This window comes from Oculina patagonica, chromosome 8 (assembly GCF_052425735.1).
Source record: "Oculina patagonica isolate OP01 chromosome 8, crgOcupat, whole genome shotgun sequence".
NCBI classification, from domain to species: domain Eukaryota; kingdom Metazoa; phylum Cnidaria; class Anthozoa; order Scleractinia; family Oculinidae; genus Oculina; species Oculina patagonica.
In genome coordinates, this window is record NC_135765.1 from 29,149,165 (window position 1) to 29,166,266 (window position 17,102).

Sequence of the window (17,102 nt, forward strand, 5' to 3'; positions counted from 1 at the left end):
AAATTTTTCATCCCCCCCCCCTCCAAGAAAATAATGGTCCGTCCCTAAGCGAAACGTGTACACTGTACCTATTCACTGAGAGGGTCCGCGGGTAAACTAACTGTTCCGCTCCCCCGCACCAATTTTCTTAAAAACAGTTTTAGCTATAGAGGTGCGGTGCCGTGGAACAGTTTACCTGTCGACCTACGGCAAGCACAAACTCTCACTAGCTTTAAATCCGGCTGCAGTAGTTTCGTTTTTGGCTAGAATCAATGTAAATATTAACATCACACGGCATTCATGGAAAGCAGGCATTTCTTTTTATTATAATTAATTATCGCATCCTTTCTTAATATCATTGTAGACGACTAATGCAATTTAAATTTATTATGTAATAGGTATTAAGTAATTTTAAATAAGGTATGTATTTTAAGTCCTGATGATTTTACCGTGTTGAAATAAAGATTAAAGAAATTAAAGAAGGACCTGTCTGACCTGTGTGATGGATTTCTAGCAACTGGCGCTGTTGATTGACCTTGATTAAGTAAGAAAGGGTCAGGTAAAAGATATAAGTTTCTACTCCTCCCTGGATGGGCTGCTAGTCTATCGCAGGGTTACCCCCTACACCCGTGAGAACAACACAACACAATGACTCTAACCAGGGCTCGGACCCGTAACGCTCGATCCAAAGTCCAGCGCGCTGACTATTAGGCCACCGCGCCTCCCACATTGAAAAGAGTTAAATTGACTTTTTACCTGACTTATCAGCAAGGTCAATTCATCTCAGGATTTGTCTCGGTATCAGCCTATTGAAGATGCCAGTTTCTTGTTGGCAGTTACATTTTTTGTTGCTGGTCTTAGGGTTTCAGCACTCAATTTAGGCAACAAAAAGTATAACAGACATACTTTGTCACATACGTTCGAAATACCATACCCCGTTCTAGAAATTATCCCAAAAATGGATACCCCGTCCTAGATCTGGAGCCCAAAATCACGACCCCTTTGGGCGGCACTTACCCGTATAGGCATTTTGGGAGAGCACCCCGCTCCCCTCCGCCGTTTGCTATGAAAACTATTAACGTTAGTTTGTTAGCATTTTCAGATGATAGTGCGAGAAAATGAAAACCAAGCGCCCCGTCCCCAGTAAACCCCACCGCTTCCCCGGTCCCCGCTCCCTCTGGTACTACTTGTTGCGTGTTGTTCTGTTTTCCCTTTCTAGCGTCCAGTCCAAAGTCCATGTGTTACATCATGGAAACGAGGTTCGGAAAAAAGCGAAAATTTATTTGAGTCTTTTGGGTGGTAAAATTTGTACAGGTCGTACAGCGTAAATATTATTTTATCGGTGAAAAACATTGACGGTATTGTGTATTAGCGTTGGAGGAGGACCATCCAGCAATGAATTGATGATTCTGTATTGGATTGATTGCATCGTTTAGGCACGTCTACTTAAAATATGCCTCCCGTTGCGGTTAGATATTTCAGCTGCCTGGTGCTTTGCAAATGAGAAATACACTTGACTCCTTAGTGGCTGGAAATCGGGTTTCACCTGCATGGAGGACTTTGACGAAAATCTGAGACTTAGTAAGATTATCAAACGTCGTTTTAATTGAATTTCGTAAATTAATAGCTGAACGGGATTTTCAAGATGGCGGACACGAACCCGGCTTCCGACAACCTCAACTTAGGAGACGATGATTCTCTACCGCTTATCTTTCGGCACTTGAAACGAATCCTTGCCGATAATACAGAGTATTTTGAAGAACACACGTCCAAGGCAGTTTACAAGAAGTTTTACGATGGCTTTAATTTGATGCTTTCAACTATAGATTCTTTGGAGGAAGGAGCGATTTTGCTCGCAAAGACAGCACCATTGTACGACTACAGCAGCGATGCTAAGGGAAACGGTTACAGGAGCTTGCTAAGACTCGTCGAGCAGTGTATTCGCTCTGTTACGGAATTGTCCGCTTATTGCCAAACACATCGAGACAGATTTTATTTCCGATCGCATCACTATAGTTTAGAAGTGGAGGCATTCGCCAATGTTTTTGAACGAACGAATCAGTTGTTGCAATATGCGAAACTTGTTATAGAGGACAGCGTACCGGATAATTTATTTCCGGAGAGTTTTGATTCTAAAGTCATGTTGGAAGTCGAGCAGTTGGATAGAGAATGCTTTTATGGGAGAACGTTGGGATTCCAGGTAAGTAGATAGTGGTCGATAGTCATTAACTTCAACATAATACTTATCTTGAAATCAACAATGATGTATTACAATATGATATGATATGATATGTTTTCATTTGTATTTTTTTTAATCAGGTGTTATTGTATTGCAGCTTTCAGTGAAATGCGAACTCTGATATTCAAAATCCAACTGAAGATTGCATTTTTCGCTGCTGTCAATCACAATTATGGTGACAGCCAACGATCCATGAAAAAGGGAAACAAACAAAATGGATTGAAATCTACCAATCACAACTAACAGACATGACCTTATGGCCTGGTTGAAGCAAGCTCCTGTTTCCTGAGAGGTCTGCTAAGATGATTGACGGCAGCAAAAAGCGTAAATTGTTGATTGAGGATTGAATTTCAGAGTTTGCATTTCACTGAAAATGCAATAATTTGTACCAAATAGTTGCTTGACAAATGTATGGATCATGACTTCTTATTGCTAAAATATCTACATGCATGAATATTTTTTTTTTTTTTTTTTTTTTTTTTTTTTTTTTTTATTGCTCTTACTGATTCATGCACACTACAATACAATACAATTACTGGCAATTACTTACAAAGACGATTCTAACATTGCATACACTACAAACACGAAAAAAAAAAAAACAATACTATTGTCGCTAACGTACAGCGCTACTCCTATTTAACAAAAGTTTTGATTGATTGCTAAGCTACTTCTATTTGACACTAATTATGCCCTATTTACAACAATGAAGATTAAGTAAAAGGACTTATTTAAAGATACAATAATTTCTCAAGAAAACTTAAGTATTTCCCATTTCTGTAGGTGAAATTTAAGCCTGTCCCTTTTCTTAGCGATACAATATTCAATGTGTTCAATATATTTAAGTTTAGCTATTAACTGAGGTAGGAGTGGTTTTGTTTTCCTGAGCCGATTAGCGTGGATTACTTGCTTACCAGCAATGAGAATATGATTGAGAAGAGTCCAATGAGGACTTTCTTTTGTAATACCTAGCAGAATTTCGCTGTCATTTAGCCTAGAAATGGTAATATTTAATTTATTTAACCAGTTAGTAGTATGCGTCCAGAAATCTATGGTAAATTTGCAGTGTAAAAACAAATGCTCGAGAGATTCTTCGTACTCTCCACAAAACGTACATAACGAGGTATCTATTAGCCTCATTTTATTCAACAATTTGTTAGTATATATTATACGATTAAGAATTTTAAATTGAAACATTCTTGTTTTAATGTCTAAAGTCACTTTTTGTGGCGTTAAATAAATTTGATTCCAGTCAAGATTTTGATCATCAAATAAAGAGTTGTATTTTAATCTTGCAGTAGGATGGACGTGTATGTTCCCTATCAGAATCCAGTACAGTCTTTTGCTCGTGAGTTCACTGAGCTTAATTTCTTCATTATTACAATTGAGCACAAACTGAGTTAAATCCAAAATTTTGGTGGTGCTCTGCTCTTGCGCATCAGGGGGTTGTGGATTTTTCGAGTTTATCAAGACATGCATGAATATACCCCTAGTACATATCTTTTGTTTAGGCTTCTGTCAGGGGTAACCTAAAACACTGACCCTGGTCCGTGGACCCCCACTACAGACCACACCAAAAATAAAATATTATAAACAAAAACAGTAAATGCGTATGATAGTTTGATGAACGGTACATGTAATTACATACATTTATTTATAGTAAACGGCACAAAAGATATGAATTATACCTAAAATCTAAAAATATTCACAAGTCTAACATCTGCAGAAAAATAAGAATTGTCAGCCTGGACCGAAACAAATAACAAACAAAAAACAATATTTTTATAAAAATAAAAGAGTGTATGGTAGTAGTCATATCATCAACATCTGTCAGCCATGTGTTACCTAATTATAGGAAATTAACGCTTGTGTTAATTAAGGTATTTGAAATTAACGCGACTTAAATTAAGGCGAATTGAAGGAAAAATTACTTCTCAATAAGGGACTGGTCAAAAAGTACAGGGGGGGGGGGGGTGGGCCAGAGCAGAAAGGGGGTGGGTCATCAGTTTTTGAGCCCTCGAAAAGGGGTGGGTTATGTAATTTTGATCTACACGTAGGGGGTGGGTCATCTTATTTATACACTAACTTTAAACTGTTATAGTTCCAAGAAAAACTGTATTCATCAGTATAAAAAATTGATAAATTTTTCCGTGTGAGCATTTTTTAATAAATTTTAAGGGGTTTCAGAAGGCCCAAATATAAAAATTTCCCGGGGGAGCATGCCCCCTGACCCCCCTAGACGGTTTGTGATCATAACATCAGGTTTGCCTGTCTCTCTTCAACCTGCATAGATTCACGCTGGGCTTTAAGCCTTTTAATACCAGTAAACTCAAACACTTTGCAAATATGAATGATGGACAGTGGTTGTAGTTTCTGTTATCAATTTCTGTGTAAAAATATGAACTCTTCAATAGTTGTTTATGAAATAATATAACATACTGTTTCAGGTTTTGCATGTTTGTGTCTATATTTTCCCATGGACTTTACACATAAATATGTGGAAAACTTACAACAGACTAGTATAAGAAGTGATAAATTCATTCTTCTTTGCTGTGTTAAGAAACGGGTAAAGATGTACATGGAACAGCAGTGTCCATCAGGGAAAATCAGGGTGTTATATGTAGGGAATTGCACTTTAAAAACTTACATGTATGCCAAATCAAAAACCTCCAACCCTTAGAGCGGTTTTCACTTAACTGTCGAACGTAATTTGCGTTTGCTTTGGTTTTGCACTACTACGCTCTGCGATTGGTTTAAAAATCTCGCGCCACTTTCTCGACCAATCAGAACTTAAACCAAAACCAATCGTGACTAGCTCGCGTATGTTTTCCTGCGCTTCGCGTTAGCTACATGTATTTGCCTCGAGTTTTGATTGGTTCACTGGATTGTCTGCGTGTTTTGTGATTGGCCAGAGTAATTACTTTGGTTTTGGTTTTACGACAGTCAATTGAAAACTGCTCTAACGGATAATAAAGAAAAGATTGGTTCCTTAGCAAAGGGGGTGGGTCATGTAATTTTTTACCCCCTACCAGGGGTGGGTCAATCAGTTTTGAGCCAGGAGGAAGGGGCCCGTGGGTCACAAATTTTCGAACCATCACTTTTCCAATTGCTCCGGCCCATCCCCCCTGGTACTTATTGACCAGTCCCTAAAGGAAATTAACGTGAAAGAGGGGGTAACATTTCAAAATGAAGGAAATTAATGCGACATACACAACAGGAACATTTATTTCAACACTTGTAGGCGTATAATCTTAAACGAAAACAATGTTCGTGGTACTTTCCCCACTTTAAGCTTTCCTCACAGTATCAATGATAGTGGCAGATAAAATTATGCTTTTTCCTTGGAGTCAAGAACATCTGGACTGTAACGAAAAATTGGGGCCAAAATAATGGAAATTAACGTCATGGAAATTAACGCTACACTTACCGGTAATTAACGGCGCGGAAATTAACGTTAACAAAAATTAACGCGAAAGTTTGAAATTCGCGTTAATTTCCTATAATAAGGTAATAAGCTATAAACTTTGACTTTGATGATGATGTCATTTCCTATCAAATGAAACAATGTTATTATCATCATTGTCAAGGCAAGTGGGCCAGTACATAGAGGAGAGTAAAAAGACTGGAACAAGATTTCGACCAATGATATCAGAAACATTGTGCAAAGCTCTTCATGTTTTTCACCTCTCTAAATTGATAGAAGCCAATAGTGTCAAAGTATGGGTCATGCTTCATATACCAAGTCTCGAGTGATGACACAGGGTCAGTTGTTATATGATTACTTCTTAACGTTACACACACCAAATAATAGTTGTCATTCAGAGTAATGAGGACAGTTGGATCAGTTAGGACTGTTAGAACAACTGGGACAGTCTGGGACAATTGGGACAATCTGGGACAAATGGAACATTCTGGGACAATTGGGACAATCTGGGACAAATGGAACATTCTGGGACAAATGGGACAATCTGGGACAATTGGAACATTCTGGGACAATTGGGACAATCTGGAACAAATGGAACATTCTGGGACAAATGGGACAATCTTGGACAACTAGGACAATCTGGGACAATCTTGGACAAATGGGACATTTTGGGGCAATCTGGGACAATCTGGGACAAATGGGACAATCTGGGACAAGTGGGACAATCTGGGACAAATGGGACAATCTGGGGCAACTGGGACATCCGGGATAATCTGGGACGATCTGGGACAATCTTGGACAAATGGGACATTTTGGGGCAATCTGGGACAACTGGGAAAATCTGGGACAAATGGGGCAATCTGGGACAAATGGGACAGTCTGAGACAACTGGGACAATCTGGGACAAATGGGACAATCTGGGACAAATGGGACAATCTGGGGCAACTGGGACATCCGGGATAATCTGGGACAATCTGGGACAAATGGGACAATCTGGGACAAATGGGACAGTTTGGGACAACTGGAACAATCTGGGACAAATGGGACAATCTGAGACAACTGGGACAATCTGGGACAACTGAGACATTCTGAGACAATCTGGGACTAATGGGACAATCTGGGACAACTGGAACAATCTGGGACAAATGGGACAACCAGGGCAATCCGGGACAGCTCGTACAACTGGGACAACAGAGACAGCTGGGATAACTGGGACAGCTAGGACAACCAGGACAGCTGGAACAACTGAGACGATTGGGATAGCTGGGACAACTGGGACAATCGGGACAACCGGTACAACTAGAACAATTGGGACAACTAGGACAATTGGGACAGCTAGGACAACTGGGACAATTGGGACATCTGGGGCAATTGGGACAATTAGACATCTGGGACAATTGGACATCTAGGACAATTGGGACAACCGGGACAATTGGGATAACCGGGACAATTGGGACAACTGGGACAATTGGGACAACCGGGACAATTGGGACAGCTAGGACAACTGGGACAATTGGGACATCTGGGGCAATTGGGACAATTAGACATCTGGGACAATTGGACATCTGGGACAATTAGGACAATTGGGACAACTGGGACATCTAAGACAATTGGGACAACTGCGACAACCGGGGCAATTAGGACGGCTGAGACAACTGGGACAACCATGGAAAACCAGGACAGCTGGGACAACTGTCCTTGCGATCCTGAATGACAACTGTTATTCAGTGTGTGTGACGTTAAGAAGTTATTATATAAGAACTGTACTTAGTGATGTCACTTGGACTTGGTATATGGGGCATGACTCGTATAATTTAAAAAAGGTATGTTTCTTGCAAGATAATTTGCTTCTTCTAATTCCAAAATTGCAGTGATATATTTTTTTTTTTCAGTTCTCTACTGGTTTGCGACATTTCTTACAAGTTGTTTGTGTTGCTATGGCCTCGTTTGCTGAGGGATATCATAGACACAAAATGAGCAGTGTGGCGCTAGCGACGGTGTCTTTCCTGAACAGTGGAAAGTATACAGTGAATCCTGAGATGAGAGCCAAGATGATTGTAGACGTTACTCAGAAGACTAACATGGATTTTTGTAAAGCTTTCTGGAGTTTGACAGAAGGTTATGGGATCCAGGTATAACAACATATTTGTAAAAACCCACCAATTAATTTTTCACGTGCTCTCATTGGACAAACATGGTACAAAATCAGTCAATGGGTATCAGACCACCTACTTCATCCAATTTGAAATTCTTCATTATAGATGATTGTCAATGAAATGAAATCAAAAATGGCACCTTTTTAGATTAAACAAATCAGAGTGTTTAAAAACTATGTTAGTCAATCAACTTGCATTTTTTTCACTTGCAATTTAATGCCTTCATTATTTGCGTTATTTTTTTTTTTTTACTGTGACAAAGCGCATTCATAGAAATTATTTGGAGGGTGATAAAATGAGTCCCTTTCTAGACTGTCCACAGCCCTCTATTTTTTCGTGTTTTTTTGATCGATGAGCGTGAGAACGGCGAGAGAGGGCTAGAGGACAGTCTAGTCCCTTACTAGCTTGCTCGCATATTAGACGCAGAATTCGTACGGGTCATGGAAAACCTGAAAAGTCACGGAAGTTTTCCAGGCCTGGAAAGTCATGGAATTTAAGTGTGAGTCATGGAAAGCCATGGGAAATGGCATTGGTTGTTCCAAATAAATTAGACAGGTTATTTATTTATTTTGTGAAGAAAAGGGTAAAAATGTACCCCCAAATTAAAATTATTTTTGAAAATTTCCAAAAAAAATGGTCAAATTTAGGTCATGGAAAAATTTGAAAAGTCATGAAAAAGGCCATGGAAAGTCGTGGAATTTCAAAAACTCAAAAGAGTACGAACCCTCGGAGCAAGGACATGAACCAACAAAAAAGTCAACCCAGTTATGGTAATGGCCCGGACTCAAACCCAGGCGAGCACTCTCACCACTGCGTAGATGTAACCTTTAGAACAATTTAGAGTAAACTTCTGTTCTAAGGAAGTCCAAATTATCATAAGATTAATTTCTTTCAGTTTATCTCAAATAATGAAAGCTTTTTTGTTGTATTTTAGCACATACCATTGTTGGTTGGTTCAGCGATGAAGGTGAACAGAGTATTCCATATCCCTCCAGAGCCATTTGAACTCTTAATGTTGAATGGCGAGACTGTGAGTATCGCTCCCCCCTGCTCCTGGTCAGGTCTTGCTCCAGTTCAAGTGCGACTTCTGTCATATGAGTGGAGGGAAGGACAGGTAATGTTATTTAAGTCTAGTTTTTGTAGCGTGAAGCAACTAGAGTATCAGAAATAGTACAGTCAAACATATCAAATTCCTGGAAAAGGTTCCTTGTATTTACTGTAAATTGGAACTCTGTTAAAGTGCATATGAAGTAAAAAATAATTGCTGTTTATTTTGAAGGCTTTTCAAAATAAAGAAGAATGGCGTTTTCTGTTTTAAAATATCTTTTTTTATTTTTAGAGATATTAACGTTTTTGTATTATGCAAATGAGGAAAGCGATGACGTCACAAGTCGTTCCCAAAAAAGATAAACCACTGGATCAAGAGTTTCTCTAGAAATATTAAAGCGATGTTCTTCAAACTTGGCACCAGAAATGTACATCACACAATACACATGACGGCTTATATTACGATGTTACCATGGCAACACTCTTGGTACCAGGCTCTTTCTGCTATAAACCAAATATCTTCATTTGCACCCCTTAAAGGTGTTACAGAGGGTCCCACTAAGAACACACATGGTGCTTATATCACCTTAACCCTTCTCATTGCTTCTTGGGAGTGGAAGGTCTTTGGTTAAGCAAAAACTGGAGAATGTAAGTTTAAATTAAAATAGGTCTTGTTTCAAAACCGTTGACATGGCAACGGCCCAACGGGTGACATCGTGTGTCTTGTCTACCTTACATTTATGGTGCCAAGTTTGAAGAAAATCGCTCTTATATTTCTTGAGAAACTCTTGATTAATTATTTTAGCTGTTTGTGGAACGATTTGTGACGTCATCACTTTCCTCATTTGCATAACACAAAAACGTAAACATCTCTAAAACTAAAAAAGATATTTCAAAACGGAAAACGCCATACTTCTTTATTTTGAAAAGCCTTCAAAATAAGCAGCAATTATTTTTTACTTCATATGCACTTTAAAGTGGCTGAACACAGTTTTCCAATCTTTAGAGTACCTATCCTTTAATTTGCACTCACAACCAAACGGTTGCAGCTGATGAGCTAAAAAATGGGAAGTTACAAGATTAGTTACTGTATTTGTATTTTTTGTGTGTCGCAAGACCATGATGCATTAATTACCATGGCAACACAGTCAATTATAAATCAACCAAAAAGATTGAATTTTTTCGATATCAGAAAATTCAGTCGGTAGAATTTTCTCATCGTTTGTGTGCAACAAAGATGGAGAAATTATTTTAACATTGAAGTACAAAAATTTCACAGAGGGAATTTTATTTTTTCGTTTTCGTTTTTTTTGTGCTGGAGTATTTCAAAATCGCTTTGCTAAATTCCAGAATTTTTGTAATCAGCAGTTTTCTTGCTTTCTAAAGTACAACCTTGCAAAATATTTTGAAAATCTAAAACTGGCTCGCTTGAAATCACGTCTTTTTGGTAGGACAAAAAAGTGCACAATCGCAACTTCAGGCTTGCCGCTTGCTTGTGCGCACTTTAAACCCCAACAAAACCGTTAGCTGTGCAGGCTAGAGACCTACTTTGATGTAAAGCATTTTTTCTCATATTGTCTTGTTATTTCACCTCAGAGCAAAGATGGCAAAGAGAGCTCCACCCACCATGGTCGATCACCAAAGCCCAAAAGTGGTGGCTTGTTACTTCATGTACATGGCGGAGGATTTGTTGCTCAATCGTCAAAATCACATGAGGTATAATGTGTTTAAGTCACGAAGATTACCCATGCTACTCAGGTTAATTTTTTTTTTCTACAAAAGTATTTCATAAAACATATTCCCTTCATGTCCCTTATGCTGGATTTCCACTGATGCGTTATTTTTTTACGTGCGTGAAAAAATTTAGAAACAATGTATGAACGACTTGCGTACACGTTTACGCAAATCGATCATACATTGTCTCTATATTTTTTTCACGCATGTAAACGCACATAAAAAATTATGCGTCAGTGGAAATCCGCCATTAAACTTAACGAGAAAGTGGGACAGAATGGCAGGCCAAGTAATTCTAAGTTATGTGTTAAGTGATGCCTTTTACCAACCGCAATTGTGACCTGCTACTGATTCTTTTGTGATTTATGCTTACGATACATGTACTTTTGGACAGATAGCAAAAATTTCTATTTGTGTGGCAGGAAACCTAAAAATAATGGTCCATTTTCATTAAAAATTGCTATATTAGAGCACTGAAACTGTTAACAAGCCTCTTTGGCTGTGGGTGGCTCAGATGGAAACGGATTGCAACTTGTAAAAGTAAGGCAATTTGTTTCCGCGCGTCTTAAAAAAAAAATCGATATTTATAGCCGTAGCTTGATTTCTCAGTAACCGCAAAAAGTTTATATCTTCCTCTTGATGTTCAAAGATAATTTTTCATAGGTTAAGTTGCCTACCACTAATTTCAGAACAGTTTTGACCAAAAACCTGCGAAATCCCCGTAACATAGATCCTTTAAGCAGCCTTTTGAAATGCAATTCACTTCTCATTTCAGATGTACCTTCGTACATGGGCGTATGAGCTTGGTGTACCCATCTTATCTATAGACTACTCACTGGCACCAGAAGCACCCTTCCCAAGGGCCTTAGAGGAGTGCTTCTTTGTGTACGCCTGGTGTTTAAATAACTTTCATCAACTTGGAACTACTGGAAAGTGTTTCTGTTTGGCTGGAGACTCTGCAGGTTAGAAGTCTTATCAGTATCGTCTTTGCATCCAATGTCCTTACGTTTTACATATTTAGGAAAAGTAGTGGTTTCTGTTTTATGAAGCGACCAGGATTTCAGCTGCTTTCCCTGTATACCGTAAAAAATCTAATTTTTGGGCTACTAGGAAAGGCGTTAAATAGATATGAGGGGTTTATTAGAGAGAGGCGTTTATTAAGCAATTATTGGATGAGGTTGAACATGATATCGTGAATTATCAAAACCGAGGTCTGTGTTATCTGCCGAAGCCGAAGGCTGAAGCAGATAACACAGAGACAAGGTTTTTTTCAAACAATTTGCCATCACTTTTTCTAGCGCCAACATTGGCCAAAGCGGTTTTATCTTGTGGTTCCTCCAGGTTTTCTCCCCTCAAATAATCATTCAGAATTTTTACACTTGTTTTTGTTGTTCCCTTGGTGTTTTTAGAACATTTATTCTCGATCAAAACTTTCAATTCCTCTTAGGAAACGGAGGCGAATCGCTCAGCCATATTTTCAAAAGTTTGACAGCACTACACGGACGAGGGGCTTGGAAACTAGGCGGGCTTTGAACTCGACATGATAACCCAATATCTGCTGCAGATATTGGGTTATCATGTCAAGTTCACATGCTACTGTATATTGTCTGACTGCTCTCGACCAATCACATGTTTCAAAGTAATTCTAATGTATAATAATTCAATTTAACAGTAACAACGTCAACAAAACAAATAGGATGCGTAGTTTGCTAGTGGAGTAAGATACAAAACAGAGTTTTTGGGTAACCTATTCTGCGCTAATACAAAACCTAGAGTTGTCGTTCAAACTTCGATATCGACGTTTTCATCGTCATCGGGGTCAACCACGTTGGCGTAGTTGATCTCTTCGATGTCGGAGTCAAGCAAGAAACTAACTATATTGCGTGATTTTATTCTATGGAGCATTTCCTTGGTTTTGAGGTGATTCTTCGAGGGGGGCGTCTATTAGACACGGGTCATTTATAAGGAGGGGGGGGGGGGGGGTCATACAAACTTAACACTTCAGGAGAGGCGTTTATAAGATACGAAGCGTTTATTTGAGAGTAGGCGTTTATTAGATCATTTGCGGTATTACCCACCAGAAATTTTGCCTGGATTAGCCATCAATTTTCCAGTATCCAGGGTATTATCTTGCCCTAGAACATAACAAAATGAACTCGGAAAGAGCTAGAACTCAGAACGTAATCTAGAGTCCCTTGCAATAACCGTTAGGCCACGTCTCAAGGAGTGTAGATTTGTTGCCAAGTACTGCAGCTGTAGTTTGTGCGATTTGTTTAGGGAAAGTGAAACATTCATTTTGTTCATTATCAGTTTGAAGTTGGTGAAGTTAACTGTTGTTTTTTTTTTTTAATTTACTAATCAATAAACTAGCTATCTCGTTGAGATATGAAGCTAAGTGCATGACCACTATAAACACATATTTATTTATTTATTTATTTATTTATTTATTTATTTATTTATTTATTTATTTATTTATTTAAAGTATTTCTGTGCGAAAAGTGACATTTTTGTCACACACTATTTTTCACGTAGTGTAGATTTGTTGCCAAGTACTGCAGATCATAGCTTGTGCGATTTGTTTCTAAAGGAACTGTTGTTCAGGGAAAGTGAAACACTCTGTCCATTATCATCTTGAAGTTGGCGAAGTTGACTGTTTTTCTAATTCACTAATCAATGAAGTATTTCTTTTCATTTACAACCGCTATCAAAGACTGTCGTTCGTTTTAAATTTTCGATAGGAGTCGTCTCTAAATGATCAAAATGCATGATTCATTAGAGCAAGGCACGTGGGTATTATTCAGAACGAAGGTTGTTTCGGTCTGCGCGATGCGCGTGTCAAAATGGCTTGGAAACGTTCACCAGTTGTCGCGCGCACCAACTTCGCGTTTTTATTTTGCCTTACGCGTCTAACACGCAAATCCCGTGCGCCCAGAGTCTGATTTATCTAATTCTGCAAATCTAATTCTGTGTGTACTTTTTTGTAGGTGGGAACTTGGTTGTTTCACTGAGCATGCGTGCTGCAGAGTATGGCATCCGAGTACCGGACTCCATCCTAGCTGCGTATGCACCGTTCAATGTACAGTGGGTACCCTCCCCATCCCGTCTTCTGAGCCTCATGGACCCGCTCCTGCCCACCGGAGTTCTAGGCGCATGCCTGGCGGCGTACTCAGGCATGGGCAAGTCACCATTTGATGACTGCACCAAGAATTCGATTAAATCTCTGACTGGCAAAACTAGTCAACCGGTGAATGTTGTTGCGAAAAGAACAAAGACGAACTCTTTGTTGCGTCTTTTAAGAGTTGGATCTAAGGAGTCTAAGAATGCAAGAAGCAATAGCAATTTGGAAGCCCATTTGCAATCGGGTCCCGAGAGTTTTCACAGTTGTGTTAGCTCGCCGCAAAGTGTGGAATCTGTGAATGTTAATAACACGACAACCTCGAACAGTGAGGCAGTTGTGGGTTATCATTGCACTAAGAATTTACCAGATTGCAATGGAGTTGTACACCATTCCTCAGAAGCACACATCGAACATACTTCTTCAAATCATGATTGTGAAAGTAACAGTACTTCTTCGAGCCATCCGCAATCAAGAAAACACTCACAAGATACCATACCAAGTAGGCCCACGAGCCCTCAGAGAAGTAAACATGGCGGAGGAGACGAGACGGACCATATAGCAGTGCACTACCATAAGGACGTTGAGGAGTGCCACGTGGTGAACGTGGTGGAGTCACCAGACAGCCCCTCTGGGGAGCTCCTTTTGTTCCCTCTTGATGCACCTCAAGATGCGCCGTATTTGGAGGCAGGTACACCACCAGAGGAGGACGAGGAAGGGGAATATGAAGATGACCCGCATTCTAGGACCACATCTATGTCCCAAGTTTGCCTTCCTATTGCCAAGAACCCGTACATGTCGCCACTGCTGGCCCCTGATGAAATGCTCAAGAGCTTGCCTCCAATTGATTTAGTGGTAAGTTGGGTTGACGTGTTTAATGATAACCTAAACTTGTGACAAACCTTGAAATGCAGAGAATCAACTGATGCATACTGTACCGCACTCAAAAGCCGATTTAAAAACAATTTTGAATGCAAGGTCAGAACTGCGGCAATAAAATAGCCAAAAAGGCGACTAGTAAAACCAAGATTCTCCAAGTCTAAGTTCTATTTAAACGAAATATTGGTCATTATCTGCTCTTTTTTTTTCTCTAGTACAAGCCTTGCATTTAACAATGATTGTTATAAAATGTGGTCTTCATCCCTTCCCCCTGCCCCCGGGGGTACTCCCTGTAGTGGACTATACGGCAAGGCTCCATCTGAAAGGGCTTCCTTTTCCACTCTGAAGGTTTATAAAAGGGTTGTGACTTCACAAGTTGGAGAATAGAAAAGGGTAGAGAAAACTCGGATTTAGGTATTCAAAATGGCCCTAATTACATTTGTCCCCCCCCCCCCCCCCCGCCCCCCACTCCTCTTAAAAAGGTCGGCGATGCTGGAACACGATTAATGACGTCAACACACAAACGTCTCCATCCCAGATTTTTTGTGGGGCGAGCTCGAGAAGGGGAAGTGGGGGGGGGGGGGGGGGACAAATGTAATCCATGACTAGAGAGAGAAAGACTAGGTTAGCATTTTCCGATGCGCGAATATCAACTTTATAACAATGCTCGCTTATGCCTCATCAATCTTGTTTGTCTTCAGGCCTGCACACTGGATCCCATACTTGACGACTCAGTCGAGTTTGCCCGACGACTACGTTCCCTGGGGCAGGACGTAGAACTGTACATCTTAGAAGATTTACCCCACGGATTTTTAAGCTTCCATCTTGTCAGTCAAGAAGCCAGAGAGGGGAATGAATTGTGTGTTGTCTGCTTAAAAAGAACATTGTCCGGAAAGCGAAAAGTGGGAAATACAGAAAAGGCCCCGGTGTACTAAACTAATCGTATCATCTGTCACGCGACACTTGCGGTAGAATGGCGTGACACCACTTATCGTCACGGTCTATCACGAGACGATTTGCGTGACGTCAAAATGAAGAAAGAAGAATTTTTGTGTTTAATTGTCGTATATTGGCACCTCTCGCAGGCGAGGGTGAATTTAACCCGAGTTTTAATTAAAAAAAATGTTGCTTTATGCCCGCGATTTATCTGCTATGTGCTCTATTTGAAGGGAATTATTTTTTCACTCACTAATAATATCGCAGGGGAATAACTATTGGAATTTTTGTGAGTGGATAAATTTTCTTGTAAATTTTTCAGGGAACAAAATACTGCCATTTCATATAGGAATGCTTATTTAATGTAAATGCTAATTAATGGTATTAAATTGGTGTACATTTGTCTTTAATATTTTGCATAATCGCAGCATCATTTTGAATGTATGAAAAATACAAAATTTAATTCTAAATAATCAAAATAATAATGCAATGAACAGAAGTTACTCGAATAAGCTAAAGAGTAAATGAAATAACGAAATTAAGAGAATGCAAATAAAAAATGGATGGTTTTCCAGAGATGTTATCCACTGTTTCTTTTATAAAATAGTGGTATTATAACATAAGCTGCGATTGGATATCTAGGAGTATTGCCAGGGGATTTTTAAATGCGCAGGCGTAGTTGAAGTCTTTTCCCAAGATGGCCAACAAGTCTTTTACACAGAGAGAAAATCCCCTCTGAATATTCAAATAGAAATCCGTTAATATACGAAATGCTCACCTTTCAAATTTGTCAGTTGAAGCAGTTATTAACTCAATAACAAATTTCTATTGTTTCAATATTCATGCGTGAATATCTCCGTCGAAAAGGAGATTTCCCGACCAATTGTTTGCGCGTTGAAAAGGATGTGACTCCATGTCTATTGTGTGAAAGTGTTGAAGTGACAAGTCTTTTACACGCAGCGAAAATCCCCTCTGAATATTCAAACAATAGAAAATTGCTAATGAGCGAAATGGATCCACTTTCAAGATGTTCAGTTAAGGCAGTTTTTAACTCATTAACAAATTCCTATGGTTTCAATATTCATGCATGAATATCTCCGTCAAAAGGAAGATTTCTCTGGCAATTGTGTACGCGTTGGAAAGGGTGTGACTCTACGTCTATTGTGTGCAAGTGTCAAAGTCACAAGTCTTTTACACGCAGAGAAAATCTCAAATGAATATTAAGACAATCGAAATCCGTTAATGAGCGAAACGGTCCACTTGCAAAATGGTCGGTAAAGGCAGTTTGTAACTCATTAACAAATTTCTATTGTTTCAATATTCATGTGTTAACATCTCCGCCAAAAGAGGAATTTCCCAGGCAATTGTGTGCGCGTTGGAAAGGGTGTGACTCCATGTCTATTGTGTGAAAGTGTCAAAGTCACAAGTCTTTTACACGCAGAGAAAATCCCCTCTGAATATTCAGACAATAGAAATCCGTTAATGAGCAAAATGGTCCTCTATAAAAATGGCCAGTTTAGGCAGTTTTAAACTCATTAACAAATACCTATTGTGTCAATATTCATGCGTGAATATTTCCGTCAAAAGGGGGATTTT

The 17,102-nt window shown here is 39.3% G+C and overlaps 1 protein-coding gene across 1 annotated transcript; it reads left to right on the forward strand.

Moving 5' to 3' along the window:
- Positions 1–1,250: 1,250 nt before the first annotated feature.
- LOC144664043 (hormone-sensitive lipase-like) lies at positions 1,251–16,076 on the forward strand. The gene is made up of 7 exons (XM_078525165.1): positions 1,251–2,179; positions 7,532–7,771; positions 8,730–8,909; positions 10,439–10,558; positions 11,352–11,538; positions 13,561–14,546; positions 15,272–16,076. Exons 1-7 carry the CDS (start codon positions 1,625–1,627, stop codon positions 15,503–15,505), a joined length of 2,502 nt encoding a protein of 833 aa, XP_078381291.1. The 5' UTR covers positions 1,251–1,624; the 3' UTR covers positions 15,506–16,076.
- The last annotated feature ends 1,026 nt before the right edge of the window (positions 16,077–17,102 follow it).